Source organism: Pipistrellus kuhlii, unplaced genomic scaffold (genome assembly GCF_014108245.1).
Source record: "Pipistrellus kuhlii isolate mPipKuh1 unplaced genomic scaffold, mPipKuh1.p scaffold_m20_p_3, whole genome shotgun sequence".
In the NCBI taxonomy this organism is placed as follows: Eukaryota; Metazoa; Chordata; class Mammalia; order Chiroptera; family Vespertilionidae; genus Pipistrellus; species Pipistrellus kuhlii.
Genome location: NW_023425529.1, coordinates 106384291 through 106400497, shown reverse-complemented (window position 1 = coordinate 106400497; position 16207 = coordinate 106384291). Strand labels below are relative to the sequence as shown.

The 16207-nt window shown below is 40.0% G+C and overlaps 1 protein-coding gene across 4 annotated transcripts in view; it reads left to right on the top strand.

Annotated features, from left to right (window-relative positions):
• WDFY2 (WD repeat and FYVE domain containing 2) overlaps positions 1–16207 on the top strand; it is a 168947-nt gene that overhangs the window by 81651 nt on the left and 71089 nt on the right. For all 4 annotated transcript variants that reach the window (XM_036455240.2, XM_036455241.2, XM_036455238.2 and 1 more), the window contains exon 3: positions 4575–4648. In XM_036455240.2, coding sequence (XP_036311133.1) covers positions 4575–4648 — 74 coding nt within the window. The remainder of the gene's footprint in view (positions 1–4574; positions 4649–16207) is intronic.

Here is a 16207-nt window from a genome sequence, read left to right as displayed (position 1 = left end):
CACGCCCACCAGCCAATCAGAGTGAGTATGCAAATTAACCCAACCAAGATGGCTGCAGCCACAGAGAGCAGGAGGGAGGCTTGGATTTACCAGGCAATAGAGGAAGCCAAGCTTTCCACACACCCTGGCGAGCCCAGGCCTCCACTCAAGGCTACAAAGTTTCAATTATAGAAGGTAAACAAATCCACGAAACAGAAATGGCAGCAGCCACTGAGCTGGAACAGTAAGAGGCTAAGGTTGCCCCAGGCAATGGCGGAAGCCAAGCTTCTGCAGCCCTAGACCTCTGCTCCAGGCTACAAAGTTTCAATTAGAGAAGATAAATAAATTCCAGCAGATATGGGGGTGGCCACTGAGCAAGCAGGAGGCTTGGCTCTGCTCTAGGCTACAAAGTTTCAATTGTAGAAGTTAAATAAATTCCAGATACCAGGGCCTCCGCTTGGGTCACTGGGGGACATGGCTGGCCTGAAAACCACCACAGGCCCCTCGTTGAAGCCACCCCACAGCCCAAGGGAACCCCCACCCTGATCTGGGGCACCCTTCATGGCAAACCAGCTGGCCCCTACCCGTGCACCAGGCCTCTATCCTATCTAATAAAATAATAATATGCAGATTAACTATCACTCCAACACACAAGATCAAGATAGCTGCCCCTATGTGGTCAAAGATCCTGCCCTCATGTGGACACAAGATGGCCAACTGGGGAAGACAGTTGGGAGGGACCAGGTCTGCAATGGAGGGCAGTTGGGGATGATCAACCCTGCAGGGGAGGGCAGTTAGGGGTGACCAGGCCGGCAGAGGAGGGAAGTTGGGGGCAAACAGGCTGGCAGGGGAGCAGTTAGACATCAATCAGGCTGGCAGGGGAGTGGTTAGGGGATGATCAGGCTGGCAGGCCAAAGTGGTTAGGGGCAATCAGGAAGGCAGGCAGGCGAGCAGTTGGGAGCCAGCAGACCTGTATTGTGAGAGAGATGTCCAACTGTCCATTAAATGAGCAGTCAGACATCCCTCAAGAGGTCCCAGATTGGAGAGGGTACAAGCAGGGCTGAGAGACACGCCCTCCACCGTGCATGAATTTTGTGTACCAGACCTCTAGTTTATCTATAATTAACATTACTGTATCTTACTATCCTTCCTCACACAGTTTTGCCCCTTTGATATTTTCTTGCATGGATGGATGGGAGCACATTTTGTAAGGGCCATAGCACTAGTCTTTCAGAGGTTGCTTTTTTGATAATTTCTGGTGGGTTGAAGTTAGAAGGATCTCTGCCTTGATCTCTTTACTCCCCTATTTCCCGAAAGGAAAGACATTTACTATAGCAACAATAGGGGCATAAATATTTTTTTTTTTCAATCACTCCCTGCCTCCTTAGCCTTACAGGGTTATGGGCAGCTAACATAGGAACTATTTCTATGGGAATGTCACAGTTGGGAAATGGTTTGAGGCGTGTCATAAGACTCTCCCACCAAAAGTCTTTCTCTCTCTCTACACACACAAACACACACACACACTCACACAGGTTTGCTTGAATCTTTACCGTGGTGCCTCTTTGAAGAGATGTTTGCCTGTTTGGGATAATATCTGGAAAGTATTGCCCTCTATATCTGGCATTCCCTGTCTGTAACCATCTTGCATTCACATATATGGGTTCTAGAACTACAGAATTTCTATTAAAATTTCTTTTATGTTTCCTTATAATAGGAAAGGTCTTTTCCTTTTGAATTCTGGTGGTATTGCTTACTATCAATATAAAGTGTTTTGAACTAAGGTAACATTGGGGACAAGTCTTATAGTTCTTATATAAGTTCTTATAATTGGTGTCAAAATCTAGAAATTCTACCTTATATATCATTGTGTCACATGCCTATGAGAATTGTAAATTTGACAGAATGACAAGAAATTTGGTAAATGAGGGAAAAACAATGACTAGAGAAATAGTAATGCAGATTATATCTGGAAAGTATTGCCCTCTATATCTGGCATTTGGGAGGCACCAGGCCTGCAATGGAGGGCAGTTGGGGATGATCAACCCTGCAGATTTAGGGAACAGGCTGTGCAATATTATAAAAATGTCTTTTAAATCACATTAAAAAATCAATGGCTTTTCTAATTATTATATAACTAAATATGAACTTTGGAGGGAATTACATAGAAAATGCTTTTACATGGTCAGGCAGATAGCTAAGTTATCCTTGACCAGTCCATAGTCTTTTGGGCTGTGATCAAATTTTGCTTTACATTCCCATACTTATCCTATCTAATAAAAGAATAATATTCAGATTGATCATCACTCCAACTACTAGATGGCTGCCCCCATATGGTCAAAGGTGGCCACGCCCAAGTGGACACAAGATGGCCAGCAGGAGAGGGCAGTTGAGAGGGACCAGGGCTGTAGGGGAGGGCAGTTGAGAGTGATCAGGCCTGCCGAGGAGGGCAGTTAGGGTAACCAGGCCTGCAAGGGAGGGCAGTTAGGGGAGACCAGGCCTGCAGGGGAGGGCAAGTAGGGGTGACTGGGCAGACAGGGGAGGGCAGTTGGGGGTGACTAGGCCTGCAGGGAAGGATGATTAGGGGTGACCAGTCTGTCAGGGGAGGACAATTAGGGGTGACCAGGTTGGCTGGCAGGGGAGCAGTTAGGTGTCGATCAGGCTAGCAGGTGAGTGGTTAGGGGGTGATCAGACTGGCAGAAAGAAGCTGTTAAGGGGCAATCAGGAATGCAGGCAAGTGAGTGGTTGGGAGTCAGCAGTCTTGGATTGTGAGAGGGATGTCCCAGATTGGAGAGGGTGCAGACTTGGCTGAGGGACACACACACACACACACACACACACACACACACACGGTGCACTAATTTCATTCACCGGCCTCTAGTATTTAATAAATTATTTAATTTAAAAATTGCAATAGGAATAGCAAAATACTAAGTAAAGACAATGTTAAGTAATCTTGTCACTTGAACAAACTATATTTAGCTTTTCTGTGTATATTTTTATGTGTTTATATAGATTATGTAGTCATAATCACAATGTATTTCTGTTTGCTTTTTTTTTTTTTTTTTTTTTAGCTAACATTATAATTTTTCATAAAATCATTGGATTTTAATTTTACCCACAATATCGGATTTTGTGACCTGGCATAATCCTAGCATCTGTGTAGAAATTTTGTCAACATAGCTTGTAGGACATGGGCAAGAAAGACTTTCTTAGGGCAGTACATTAAATACCATTTGATTACTTTTTTCCCAGCAGTGTTCCTTTGGGAATCTAGTTTAATTTTGTGGCTAAACTGAAAGAAGATATATTGCTGCACTAGTAGAAGTTCATGGGGGAAATTTTTTTTGTATGTTTCTGTTTTCTAACTGTATCATGATTGAAAATTAGAGAGAGAAAAAATGATTATGTGGTTTAGAAGATCTTTTGATTGTGAGTCAGGGCCTTTTTATAGAAAGTGAAAAAAATATTACTAATTGATGTGTTTATGAAATGGCTCTGTTAGTAGAATTTGAAGTTCTTTTATAGTTTAAAGATATCTAAGTTAGATGTTTGAAAGTAGGACTGTGTTTGAGTTATGTCTTTGAGCCTTTTCTAGCTTTTTCTTCCTGTGTGACCTTGGGTAAGACATTTAATCATAACTGTGTAAAGTAGTAATAAAAATATCTGATGCCAGTTATGATTATGCTGATGAATAGTTCATGATCTACAGCGCTACTGTGAAGATAGGGGGAATTTTTAAAAATTGTATAGAACTCTTTAGAACAACTATTTCATTATAGGACAAATTGTCAAAAGGCATCCATTCTTACAAGCAAGCATAGGTCGATAAGGCAGGCACCTGGAAGCTGACTGTTTAGCAAGCACTTCATGGCCACACGTGGCTTCCAGACATGCTTAATTTACTTAAGCTGAGGTCATTCTTGCAGAACCAGATAGCCCTGTCCAGGACAGGCTGAACTGACTCACCTGGTTTCTTTCCTGTAGAGCCTGGCTCTATGTCAAGTTGGTTCTTGTTTAGATTGAGACAAATCCTCAGTCTTTTATAATTAGTAGCTTCCAGCATATCCCTTGAATGCTAAGGATAAAAGATTTCTGCTAGTCTTCATACCCCAAATCAATTGTGATTCAAAATAGATTTTTATACTAGTGGGGGAACAATGAGATCTTTCTTTTATTTAACTACTTCAGAAAAGATAGTGTTGTTTTTTGGTGTGTTTTTTTTCTATTAAAGTTGGGGTTTGAGTGGAAGAGACAGATAGGCTGGTGACAGAAGGATTACACAGCACAAAATATTATTTATCTAGTCAAGCAAACTGAGACTTGATATGGACAGAACAGCTGAGACCAAACCCCTTAGAACTTATGTAGTTGAGAATATCTTATTTGTTATATTGATTAAAAGGGTAACTGAAAAACTAGGCTTGGCTATAAGTTTACTGTTTTCATTTTTGGTGGGTGGGAGTTAAATGAACTGTTATTCAGGAAATAGTGGCCAAAATAAAATAAAATAGCCATACACTTTTAGCTAGTCACTCCTGCATCAATGAGAATCATTGTTTTGTTAACTTCATCAACATGTTCATTTCTTTCAGCTCCATGTTCATGCATGTCTTTTAACCCGGAAACAAGAAGACTGTCCATAGGTCTAGACAATGGTACAATCTCAGTAAGTACACATAAATAAGATTTCCAGTTAAAATTATTCCCTTCCTGTGGAATATGTATATATGTATTGTGATGAGAATTATTAGTTTTTTTTCCCAATTAAAATGAATTTTCTTGTTAAGTAAAGTAAAAATTGCAGTGCAGCAATTTACATTGAGGTATAGGGAGTGCTATCATTAGATTCAACTTAATGCTGATAAAATTCAGCTTGATTTACAGTGTATACAGTGCCTAGAATAGGGGCATTATGAGGCCAACAAGTGAACTACATGAATCTGTGTGTTAGTGGGAACAAGCTGTGATACTAGTGGCTTTGAACAGGTTGTTAATAATGTTGTCATATGCTTCAGCACTCAAGTGACAGAGCACCAGGGAAATGACTTTTTTTAGACCACATATCTGATCTTCTCTTTGATATTCTATGTTTTCTCCTTCCCTTCTTTCTTTTGTTCCTCGTTGTTCTCTTAACTCCCTGTAGCATGTGATTTGAATTTGGTAAATTTGTATGAATTTTTAAAGAAAACACAGAATCTACACTTAGACTAAATAGTAGATCCAGGTAAATATTAGACCCTTCAATTGTAGATCTCGAGGGAACTGAAGTTATTAAAGATTGGGATCTCAGATTTTATCTCTTACTGTAATCTTCTTTTTACATACAGTCAAACCTCATTTCTCAAACATCTCCCATCTAGAACCGTTTGGCTCTTGACCGAGTTGTTCATAGAAAAAAATGTCTTGGGGTCAAACCAAACTTCGGTTTTCAAACTGACTACCCTTTCAAGATGATATCTCATCATGACAAAAAAGTGTCTCTCTGGCAATAAAAGAGAATGCTTTTGTTGCTGGCAAAACTGAAATCAAAGATTAGCAGAATTTTAAAACATAAAGAGGCTATCAAGAGTGCTGATGTTGCTAAGGGTATGGAAGAAACAGTGATCACAACTGAAGAGGTAGGAAAACTGAAGATTTGGATAAATGAAAGTAGCTAGTGACAGCCATTTCAGAGGCAGTGTGATATATGACCAAGCAAAAATGCAACATACTGACCTGAAAGATATCCCTGGACCAAATGCTAAAAGTGATTCACTTAAGGCTAGTATTGGTTAGTTCAATAGCTTAAAGAAAAGCAATGTTTATTTATAGATTAAATAGTATATTAGACATGTACTGTATATAAGAAAGATTAAAACAGGGAATAATTTGGGGGTCTGGAATGAATTAATTAAATTTACATTATTTCTAGTGGGGGGAAAAATGACTTGGTTTTCAAACAAATCACTTCTTGAATAGCCTTCTCGAATGAATTAAGTTCAAGAACTGAGGTTCCACTGCATTTATTTTCAACTTGTATATTAAGTAGTAACAAACTGATCTGGTAAATTCTCCAATTTGGTAAATTACCCAGTATGTATTACCTTTCATTCTGGGAAGAGGGGCCTTGCTTTGGGATCGTGAATTAGAGGACTCTATTCTGGCCACACTTTGCCACAGGATGAAGGATCTGAAGAGCCAAGAGGGTGTGCCCATCTTAAGCCCTCACTCTGTCCACCTCCATGTTTTCTGTGCTGTGTAAAATTAGTAGCCTTAGCCTGAAGGGTGGCTAGGGCTTAAAGTGGGTAGGATGTCCAAACGTGTGAACAAGCTCTCTCAAGTTGTTGATTGAACTGGGGAATGTGAAGAGAAGGGTGTGGGCTGGCACTCCCAGGTCACTACACCATAGTGTGGGACTTCAAGGAGTCTAAAAATTCTAAATTATCGATAGAATCAGTATCTCCAGGTGGTTGAAAGTATATTTATCAAGGCTGGAGGAAGAGACCATATTTTATTTAATAGTTTAACTTGATTTATAATTTGAATATTTAGATGTATGCAATGTAGGTCTCCATTTGTAGTCTTGACCCCCTACTAGGAATCTGAACAGGTGGACATGAAATTTTCAATTTGTTCATTAATCAAAATGTTTGGTGACCTTTATATTGTTAACTATAAGTTAGCCTATTGACAAATATTTATGGAATTTCTGTAATATTCGATGCATTTGGTAGCTCTGAAAACTCTATACCTTAGGAGAACAGAAGAGAAGTTCATGGTAAAAATTTTGTTTACATTAAGAAGAGCCATTTAAAAAAAAAAGTGGGATATAGTTGGGATAAATCTATTTTTAAAAGTTATAAAGCAAGATAGTTGGATTGCTTAATGAAATAAAGTGTTTATTACAAAGGAAATCTGAAAAGATGGGCTAAGACCCACATATTGGTGGGTCTTAATTCATGGAATAGTTATGTATAACACTCACTGTTTATGAAAGACTTATGTGTACATAACATATGGGTGGTTCTTGGCATTTTTGAAATCAATGTAAGTGGTTATCAGGTGCTGATAAATTTGGCTTTGGAGTCAAGAAAGGTAAACAACATAAGTTATGGAGAGTTCTGGCTATGTATTATAAGAGGAGAGACCATTTTAGCAATTTTTTTGGTTTGGTTTTGTTAATCCTCAGCCGAGAATATATTTTTCCATAGATTTTTTTTTTTTTCCTTTGGACTCTAAAGTTTAGAGAGACTGGAGGTGTCAGACAGAGAGACAGACACAAAGATCAGTTGCCTCTTGCACATTCTCTGACTGGGACTAGGGACTGAACCTGCAACCCAATTTGGCCTTTGACCAACCAAATATTGAACCATGACTCATTGGTGTACAGGCCAGCACTCTAACCACTGACCAATACTGGCCAAATTTAGGTTTGGTAAAGGGTGGGGAGACTTTTGAGATAGGAGGGAAAGATAGAGACAGTTTTGAGATATAAGAGAGGAATGCCCTTTCATTTTTCCCATGAATTAACAAGTTAGATTACTGTATTTTCCGGCGTATAAGACGACTTTTGAAACGAAAAAAAGTCAACCGAAAATCGGGGGTCATTCATTAAAAATTTAATTAAAAAAAGAACTGGTGTTGCCTCGGAAGTGGGGAGTAATCTTATACAGCGAATATAGGCCTAAACCTAGGTTTTAACTGTAAAATTAGGGGGTCGTCTTATACTCCAGAAAATACGGTAACTAACAAGCTAAAATGGGGTGAGGGCATATTTTCATGTCTCTTACTTGCTTTTTCTGACTTTATAACCCCAAACCCCTTCTGCCATCTTGGTGTACAAAGTCTCAATTATTTCTTAAGGCATTGTTCAAATGCTTACTTTCAGTTCTTTTTTTTCTTTTTTTTTTTTTTTTTTTCTTTTTTGGACAAGAGGTTTCTGAGCCGTTCCAACTGAAATTATACACACACACAGTACTCAGTAGGTTAGCAATATTTTATTACTTGTTTTGTAAAAAGGTTTTTTTTAAATATTTTTTATTGATTTCAGAGAGGAAGGGAGAGGGGAGAGAGAGAAACATCAATGTTGAGAGAGAATCATTGATTGGCTGCCTCCCGCATGCCCCACTTTGGGGATTAAGCCTGCAACCTGAGATGTGCTCTGACTGGGAATAGAACTATGTCCTCCTGGTTCATAGGTTAATGCTCAACCACTAAGTCATTCTGGCTGGGCTGTAAAAAGTTCTGAAGTCTGTCTCTTCCATTAAATACAGTATTGAATGTTGAGGATTTGGTCAATCTTTTATTCATCTCCTCTCCCAGCGGATATTAGTGTGGTTCCTTGAACAAGTTAGGGATACAATGAATAATTTGTCCAAGTTGTTAGCTAAAGTACAAACACTATTATTATGTATAATGAAAGCTACATAATATATAATAAAAGTTTAATATGCAAATTGACCAAACTGTGGAATAACCAGTTGCTGTGACTTTCACTGACCACCAGGGGCAGGTGCTAACTGCAGGAGCTGCCCCCAGTCTGCAGGCCCTGACCAGCAGCATCGGTGGTGGCAGGGGTTGGGGTCAGCGAGCAGGTGGTGCCATGCTAACCAAGGCAGGTAGGTGCCAGCAGAAGCCCCCTGATTGCCCTGCCAATCACCCGTAGGCACAAATTTTGTGCACCAGCCCTCTAGTCTATATATATAAAAGCTTAAGCAACCAGTGGACTGGTTATTATGATGTGCACTGACCACCAGAAACAGTCAACTTGGACAGAGGAAAATAGTAACAAGCAATTGAGTCTATGAAAGATCACAAGCAGGTGGGGCTGAGCTGCAGTTTGCATTGGGAGGCCGGGCCACTGGCCCAAATTCTGCTGCTCCCAGGCACCGCTCCAACCCTCTGGTTGAGTTCTCCCTGGGAAGCTGGGACCAAGGGATGGAGAGAGGGGAAAAGAGACCACCAACTCCATCCCTAGCGCCTGTCTCCTCCTATCAGACCAGAGCCACCCCGGGACTTTCAGGACAGCATGTGAAGTGGATAGCCTCACCGCGCAGCTATTGTGACTCCCCGTTCTGCCCAGGCAACTTTCGGGCACTCATCCCGCTTCTTCGAACCTCAGTCTGCACTACCCTAGTGACCCACTTCTCCATAGCTGGGTGCGACAGACCAGGAGATGCCAGGGCGGTGGTAGAAAGCTGAGCAGATGCTCAGCTGACTGGAATGAATGGGGCAGGATGAGTGGGAGGGGCTCCTCCCCAGCTGCCTGCCACTTTGAACACACTACTATATCCCTTGGGAGATGTTGGATGCTGGTTTCTGCGCTATCACCACAGCTCACTATCACCACAGCTCACCCTGAGGGATCCCACCAGTGCACGAATCCATGCACCAGGCCTCTAGTTTAATATACCGTGTTTCCCCAAAAATAAGACATCCTCTGAAAATAAGACCTACTTACAGGTTTCCTTCTGAGTGAAATATAAGGCATCCCCCCAAAAATAAGGCCCTCGCTAGGCTAAACTTGAGAGATTTGGTCCACTGATTCTGAAAGAAATGGAGTCACAAAAAATTCACCAGGAAATTCAGGAATTGGATTGTTATGATGATGTTCCAGAAGATGGTGACATGATTGTTATTGAATAAATGAGTAAATTCTTGATACTGTAGGATTCACAGTTTGTCTGGTTTGTGTTGACAACTACCGTACTATCGTACCGTATACAGGTAATAAGTTTCCTTTATTTTCATTTAACAATAAATGTGTACCGTATTCTTCTTCATGGAAAAATAAGACATCCCCTGATAATAAGACCTAGCGCATCTTTGGGAGCAAAAATTAATATAAGACACTGTCTTATTTTCGGGGAAACAGGGTAGCTGGTTGTAAGAGTGCTTGCTTAAATTCTGAGATAGTTTATTTGTATAGTTCTATTGTTCAAAATATTTTTCACAATGAAATTATTCTCTATAAGAGAAGAAGTTATATCAGTAGTTTAATTCATCTTGAGATTTCAGAAATGCTTTCTATATATTTGTTTTTGTTTTTGGTTAATCCTCACCTAAGGACATTTTTCCATTGATTTTTAGAGACAGTGGAAGGAAGGGGGGAGAGACAGAGAGGGAGGAACATTTATGCGAGAGAGACACATTGATTAGTTGCCTCTGCAACCCAGGTACGTGCCCTTGACCAGAATCAAACCCACGACCCTTCAGTCCGAGGGCCAGTGCTCCATCACTGAGCCACACTGGCTAGGATAGAAATGCCTTCTGTTTTAATGTTAAAAGAAGTCAGTCCAATTGTGTTAATTGCTATTTATGCTGATGTAGGGCTTTAAAATTTTCTGTCATAACATATCATGTATTCCAGCCAACTAACAATTATTTAAATATCAACTGTGTGTAAAAGATTATGCTAAATCTCCTCACTCTACATGTTGTGTCACCCTGGGCAAGTTGCTTTACTCTTAGTTTTCTATTTGTAAAATGAGAATAACGTATCTGTTTTATAGAGTTGTGAGGATTATCTGATATCATATATGTTAAGCTTTTAGAACAGTGCCTATGTATATTAAGTGCTCCATAAATGTTAGCTCCTAGCAACATTATTGTCATTAGCAGCAGCATCCTCCTCTGGTGGTAACCATGGTCTTTGTGCTAAAATGTTAAGTTACATTTTTCTGGATTTAAACTAACAGATTTTCAGCATGAACATTATTTAAACCATTAAGTGTGCAGATAGCAAGTAATAAACAAACATAACCTATTTAACCTAGTTTTAGTAGCCAAAAATGGTGCTTACAAGAAACAAACTGGCTTAAAAATTCAGTTTTTAAAAATTTCTTTAAACTTGAGATGGCAAATAATGATGTCAAAAACTCTAATTTCAGATTAAAAAAAAAAGTAAATTAAAGTTAATCTTTTCTTGAAGTGAACAGAATTTCTGCTATAAAAATAGTAATTAATATTTATTGAGCCCTTTATATACATTACCTCATGTTATATGTTAATTGTAAAAAAAAAAAAAAAAAAAAAAAGCAACATATTATGGTGTTTTGCTATTGAACTAGGAAGTAAAACACTGACTAGTCCTGAGATTTGAGTTAAAATCAAGTGCTCTTTTATTTTTTGGCATTAATTACAAAAAGTAATTGCTTTAGCAATTAGGCTCTCTTCCTTTTTTCTTTGTTTTCTTTTTCTTTTTAAATATATTTTATTGAGTTTTTACAGAGAGGAAGAGGGAGGGATAGAAAGCTAGAAACATCGATGAGAGAGAAACATCGACCAGCTGCCTCTTGCAAACCCTTTATTGGAGATGTGCCCGCAACCCAGGTACATGCCCTTGACCAAAATTGAACCCAGGACCTTTCAGTCCACAGGCCGATGCTCTATCTACTGAGCCATACTGGTTTCAGCCCTTTTTTCTTTTATTGTTTGAACTAGAGGCCCGTTGCAGAAAGATTCCTGCAAGAATAGGGCTTCCTGTGGCCATCTCCACAGCCCTGCCTGCTTCCCTCCCTTCTCTGCTGCCCTGCCTCCTTCCCTCCTGTCTCAACCACCCCACTTGCTGCTCTGCACCTGGATATGCAAATTAACCACCATTTTGGTTGGGTTAATTTGCATACTCACTGCTGATTGGCTGGTGGGCATGGCTGGTGGGCATAGCAGAGGTATGGTCAATTTGCATGTTTCTCTTTTATTAGTGTAGATGTCTGATGATTGTATATATTTTTATTCAAACCTATTGTGGTTAGCATTGAACCCCCAAATTGAGGAATCTAATTTGTACTTCCAAGCCTACTATTTTTTCTTTTCTGACATAGGCTTGTTTTATTTTAATACTAGAGGTCCAGTGCACAAAATTCCTGCACTCGGGTGGGAGGAGGAGTCCCTCAGCCGGGCCTGAGCTTTCTCACAGTCTGGGAGCCCTCAGGCCTAAGTCATCAGTCAGACATCCTTAGCACTGCCATGTTGGCGGAGAGGCTCCCACCACTGCTGCCACGCTTGCCAGCCATGAGCCCACCTTCTGGCTGAGTGGCACTCCCCCAGGGGGCAGCTCCTGCGTTGAGCGGGATCAGACTGAAACTGGCTCTCCAACATCTCCCGAGGGGTCCCAGATTGCAAGAAGGCACAGGCCAAGCTGAGGTAGACCCTTATAATATTAGTACAATTAAAATTTTGACATGATAAAAAACCAAAATGAATGCTTATTCCTTTATAAATATTTACTGATTACCTCTCCTACATGGCCTATTGAGAAAAATGCTGGACATATGGGAGACACATGTATTAAGAAAGAAAACAAAATTCAATTTTTTTCTATTTAAAAATCTATAAGGAAAGATAAAATAATGTGATCATAGGTAGCTCTAATTAATGCAGATTGTGATCAAGATCATAAAAGATGAGTCTGTTGAATTTCAGCAAAGGTAAGATTCATTCTGCCTGGTGATCATATGAGCAGACCATTCGACCTTGCCTAGAAGGGTTAATATGAAAAGTGATGAAAATTGGGGAAAGGGAACAGTTTCCTGCAAAGGAGAGATTAGTACAAAGGCTAGGTTGTGGGGATGTGCAGGCCACTGTCAAGCACAAATGTAGTTGAGTTGAAAGTACATTGGAAGGGATGTGAGTTCAAGAAGGATGGTAAAGTTCTGATTACTAAATATGTAAGAGAAATGGACTGGAGAGAAAGGATAATTGGCAAAGATACCTCCCAGGCTTGCAGAAACTGGTTTGGCTCAATGGATAGAGCGTCGGTCTGCAGACTGAAAGGTCCCAGGTTCGATTCTGGTCAAAGGCATGTACATTGGTTGCAGGCACATCCCCGGTAGGGGGAGTGCAAGAGGCAGCTGGTCGATGTTTCTCTCTCATCGATGTTTCTAGCTCTCTATCCCTCTCCCTTCCTCTCTGTAAAAAATCAATAAAATATATATTTTTTAAAAGATACCTCCCAGGCTAAGCTCGTTTTTTAGTCAGTATACTACCAAATAGTATACTGACTGTCAATGTCCATAGCAAACCCACTAGTAGTATTTCTAGGCAATAGACTTAGGTAACAGAAAATGAGGGGAGCATGAGTTGTACTTATCTTTCTTTTGTGTTATATATATATTGCCATCTGGGTTTTCTGAAATGTGCAGTGATTTCAAAATTTGCACTGAAATATTTTCCTTTGCTGATAGAAATTCAATGAGACATTCACCCAAGTTTCAATATCCTTTTGAAGAGATGTTTTGAGGTTTGTGTAATTCAAAAGATCAGTAGATAAAAAAAGAATGAGTCATTGTACAATGCAATCTCTAAGACCCCTTACAAACTCTAAAATTCCAAGAAATCTAAAACCTAACAACCAAAGGTCCAAATTTCTTTCACCAGTTGCTTTCATCAGTTGGAACAGTAGTTGCCAGCCTTGACTCTCAGGCTAAATTTTATGACATCAGCTCTAAGTAATTTTCAATTTTAGCAGACAGCTTTTTTGTTCAGAATAATTGTCAAAAGGTTTGAGCCATTTTTTGTTTAAAAAATAAGTATTACCAATTAGAGTTTATGTAAACTGATCTGTCATGTAATCTGCTGTTTAATATTGTATAATAGCAGAACTTTTATTGTGTTTAGAAGTTATTTAAAATATGTAGTCTCTTTCACTATCTTTGAAGGGTAATGAAGGCATAGTACTTTAGTGGCTTTGTTGTGTAATACATCGTTGTTCTGGCTTCAGATTGTGGCCTTGAGCAGGGTAAATTCCTCATTTGTTGAATAATTTCCAAGAGCATCTGTCCTTAAAATTCTGAAATTTGCAGTCTTGGAAGTAGTTGATCTCAAACCTGTGTGTCATTTTTTCTTTTACCATCTCCCTTCCATCCTTTTGGGAGTGGTATTATAAAATCAACTGTGTCTAGTTAACTTGCATTCAGTGCTGGGGAGTTTGGGGGTGGGAAAGTGTAAAACCATGTTACCATTAAAGCAGTGGTTCCTGACCTTTTTTGGCCTTGCCCCCCCTAAGCATCTCTAAAATCCTGATGCACCCCTCCCTCCCCCGTGACATGTAATTCTTAATATTCAAAAAGTGAACTCCTATTCAGGTGGAGGAAGCCTAAAAGGTCATTAACTTGTTCATGTGGCGCCAAAGAACATGGTGCCTATGGAAGAGAACAAGAACAAAAGGACAATTGAAGTATTGAGGAAGAAATAGTTAAAAAATAATAATAATATCAAGTGATATGAAAAAATAGCAAATAAAGTTTCAAAACATATAATAGAGAACTGAATTGCATAAATATGTCACAATATATATTTACATGCTGTATATGAGGCCCCTAGAACCATAAGAAATGCAAAAATTTCACTCTTAATAACTCATTCTCTAATTGCTCCCCTTAAAAGTCAAATTACCTCCCTGTGGTACATGTGCCTCAATTTAGGAACCACTGCATTAAAGAAAAATGATGTCAGGTAAACTTTAAGTTAAGCATCCAGGCAAACCTAGAGAGAGAACAGATTATGTGCTGAAAGACCTTAAAGTTGCATTTGTGTGTTTTGTTTGTAAATCTGAGTTTGAATGATAATTTATCAAAAGAATTTGTAAACCTGAATTTGTTTCTTTGTACGCAATGTTTTGAATCTAGAGAGGCTAACAGCTGCTCCTATTACACAAGCCTCAGTTATCATTTCTCTTGCTTCAGATGCTTCCATGTATTGTGACATATCAGTCTTTTAGATATATGACTAGGGGTTTCTTACAAAGTTCAGGGCTGAGGCTGGGGATTTGCAACTAAAGCATTCCTTCCTCCCATTTCTTAAAATACTGAGGTCAGAAAGATTAGGGTCCTGCTCAGCCTGTGTGGCTTAATGGCTGAGCACCAACTTATGATGCAGGAGGTCACGGTTTGATCCCTGGTCAGGGCATATGCTCAAGTTGAGGGCTCAATCCCTGGTGTGGGGCTTGCAGGAGGTAACTAATCAATGATTCTCTTATCATTGGTGTTTCTCTCTTTCTCTCCTTCTCCCTTCCTCTCTGAAAGCATTAAAAATATTAAAAAGAGCCCTAGCTGGTTTGGCTCAGTAGATAGATCATCAGCATATGGACTAAAGGGTTCCAGGTTCATTTCTGGTCAAGGGCACATACCCAGGTTGCATGCTCGATCCCCAGTAGGTAGAATTCAGGAGACAGATGATCAGTGATTCTCTCATCATTGATGTGTCTCTTTACTTCTCTGAAATCAATAAATATATATAAAAGAAAATAAAAGATTAAGGTCCTTGGGCATTACAGGCACTTAACCCACTTAGTTTCTGGATGTGAGAGAATGTTCCATTGTTTGGTAGCCATTGAAGCCTCTTTTCATAATTTATAAACAAACAATAATAATTATTTGAAGTCTGCAGGCAAATTGACAGAATCTGAAATGATGATTAATCGAAACCAAAAGTCAGGTCAGAGAGAACCAGAATGGCTGCATATGTAAACGCCTGTACCTGCTGCCTCCCACAACCACATCAAAATTACAGCTAAAATACAAAACAACCATCATCCATAACTGCTGGAAAGCTAGCTACAACTGGAGAAGTAAAGAAGACAGTACACTGATACTGGTAGGACGTGTGGAGACACAGAATGGCTGCTTTTTTAATCAGGAGGGAGATTGTCTCTGTGGAGGCCACCCAGAGGAGCAAGGGGTCCTCGCCCCACACCAAATCCCTAGCCCGGGGTTCCAGAGCTGGGAAAAGAAATCCCCCTAACTATGGGCTTTAAAAACCAGTACGGATTGGAGCTCAGTGACACAGAGGCTGCTAAATTGAATTTACAAGGTCCTGCTTCCTCTGAGCTTCAGCACCAGGGTGAGGCTCTGAGGGACATATTTGTCTTACATGGGGGCAAGAACTTAGAGGTGGCTTTCTCTCAGATGGAGGTGCTTGCAGGGACATTGTTCCTATGCTGGGACCTCCCCAGTTGCAGGGCTGACTGGCAGCCACTTCTGTTTGCTCCACCCTGATGATTCACTAAGACCCCACCTCCTCCATTTACAACCCCATGCAAACTGTCTGCAGTGGCTTTTGCATATAAATAGCCTGTCCTTGAAAATCTCAAACAAGCTGCAGCTGGATCAGGGGCCCCAAAACCTATCAATAAAAGACCTAACATCTGGCACCAGCACCATCCTGCATTGCTTCCTAGCAGGGCCTTGTCTGGGAACTTCCAAATCCAATGCAAAGAGGAGGAATTGGCAGATCTCTCTGTAGCTCC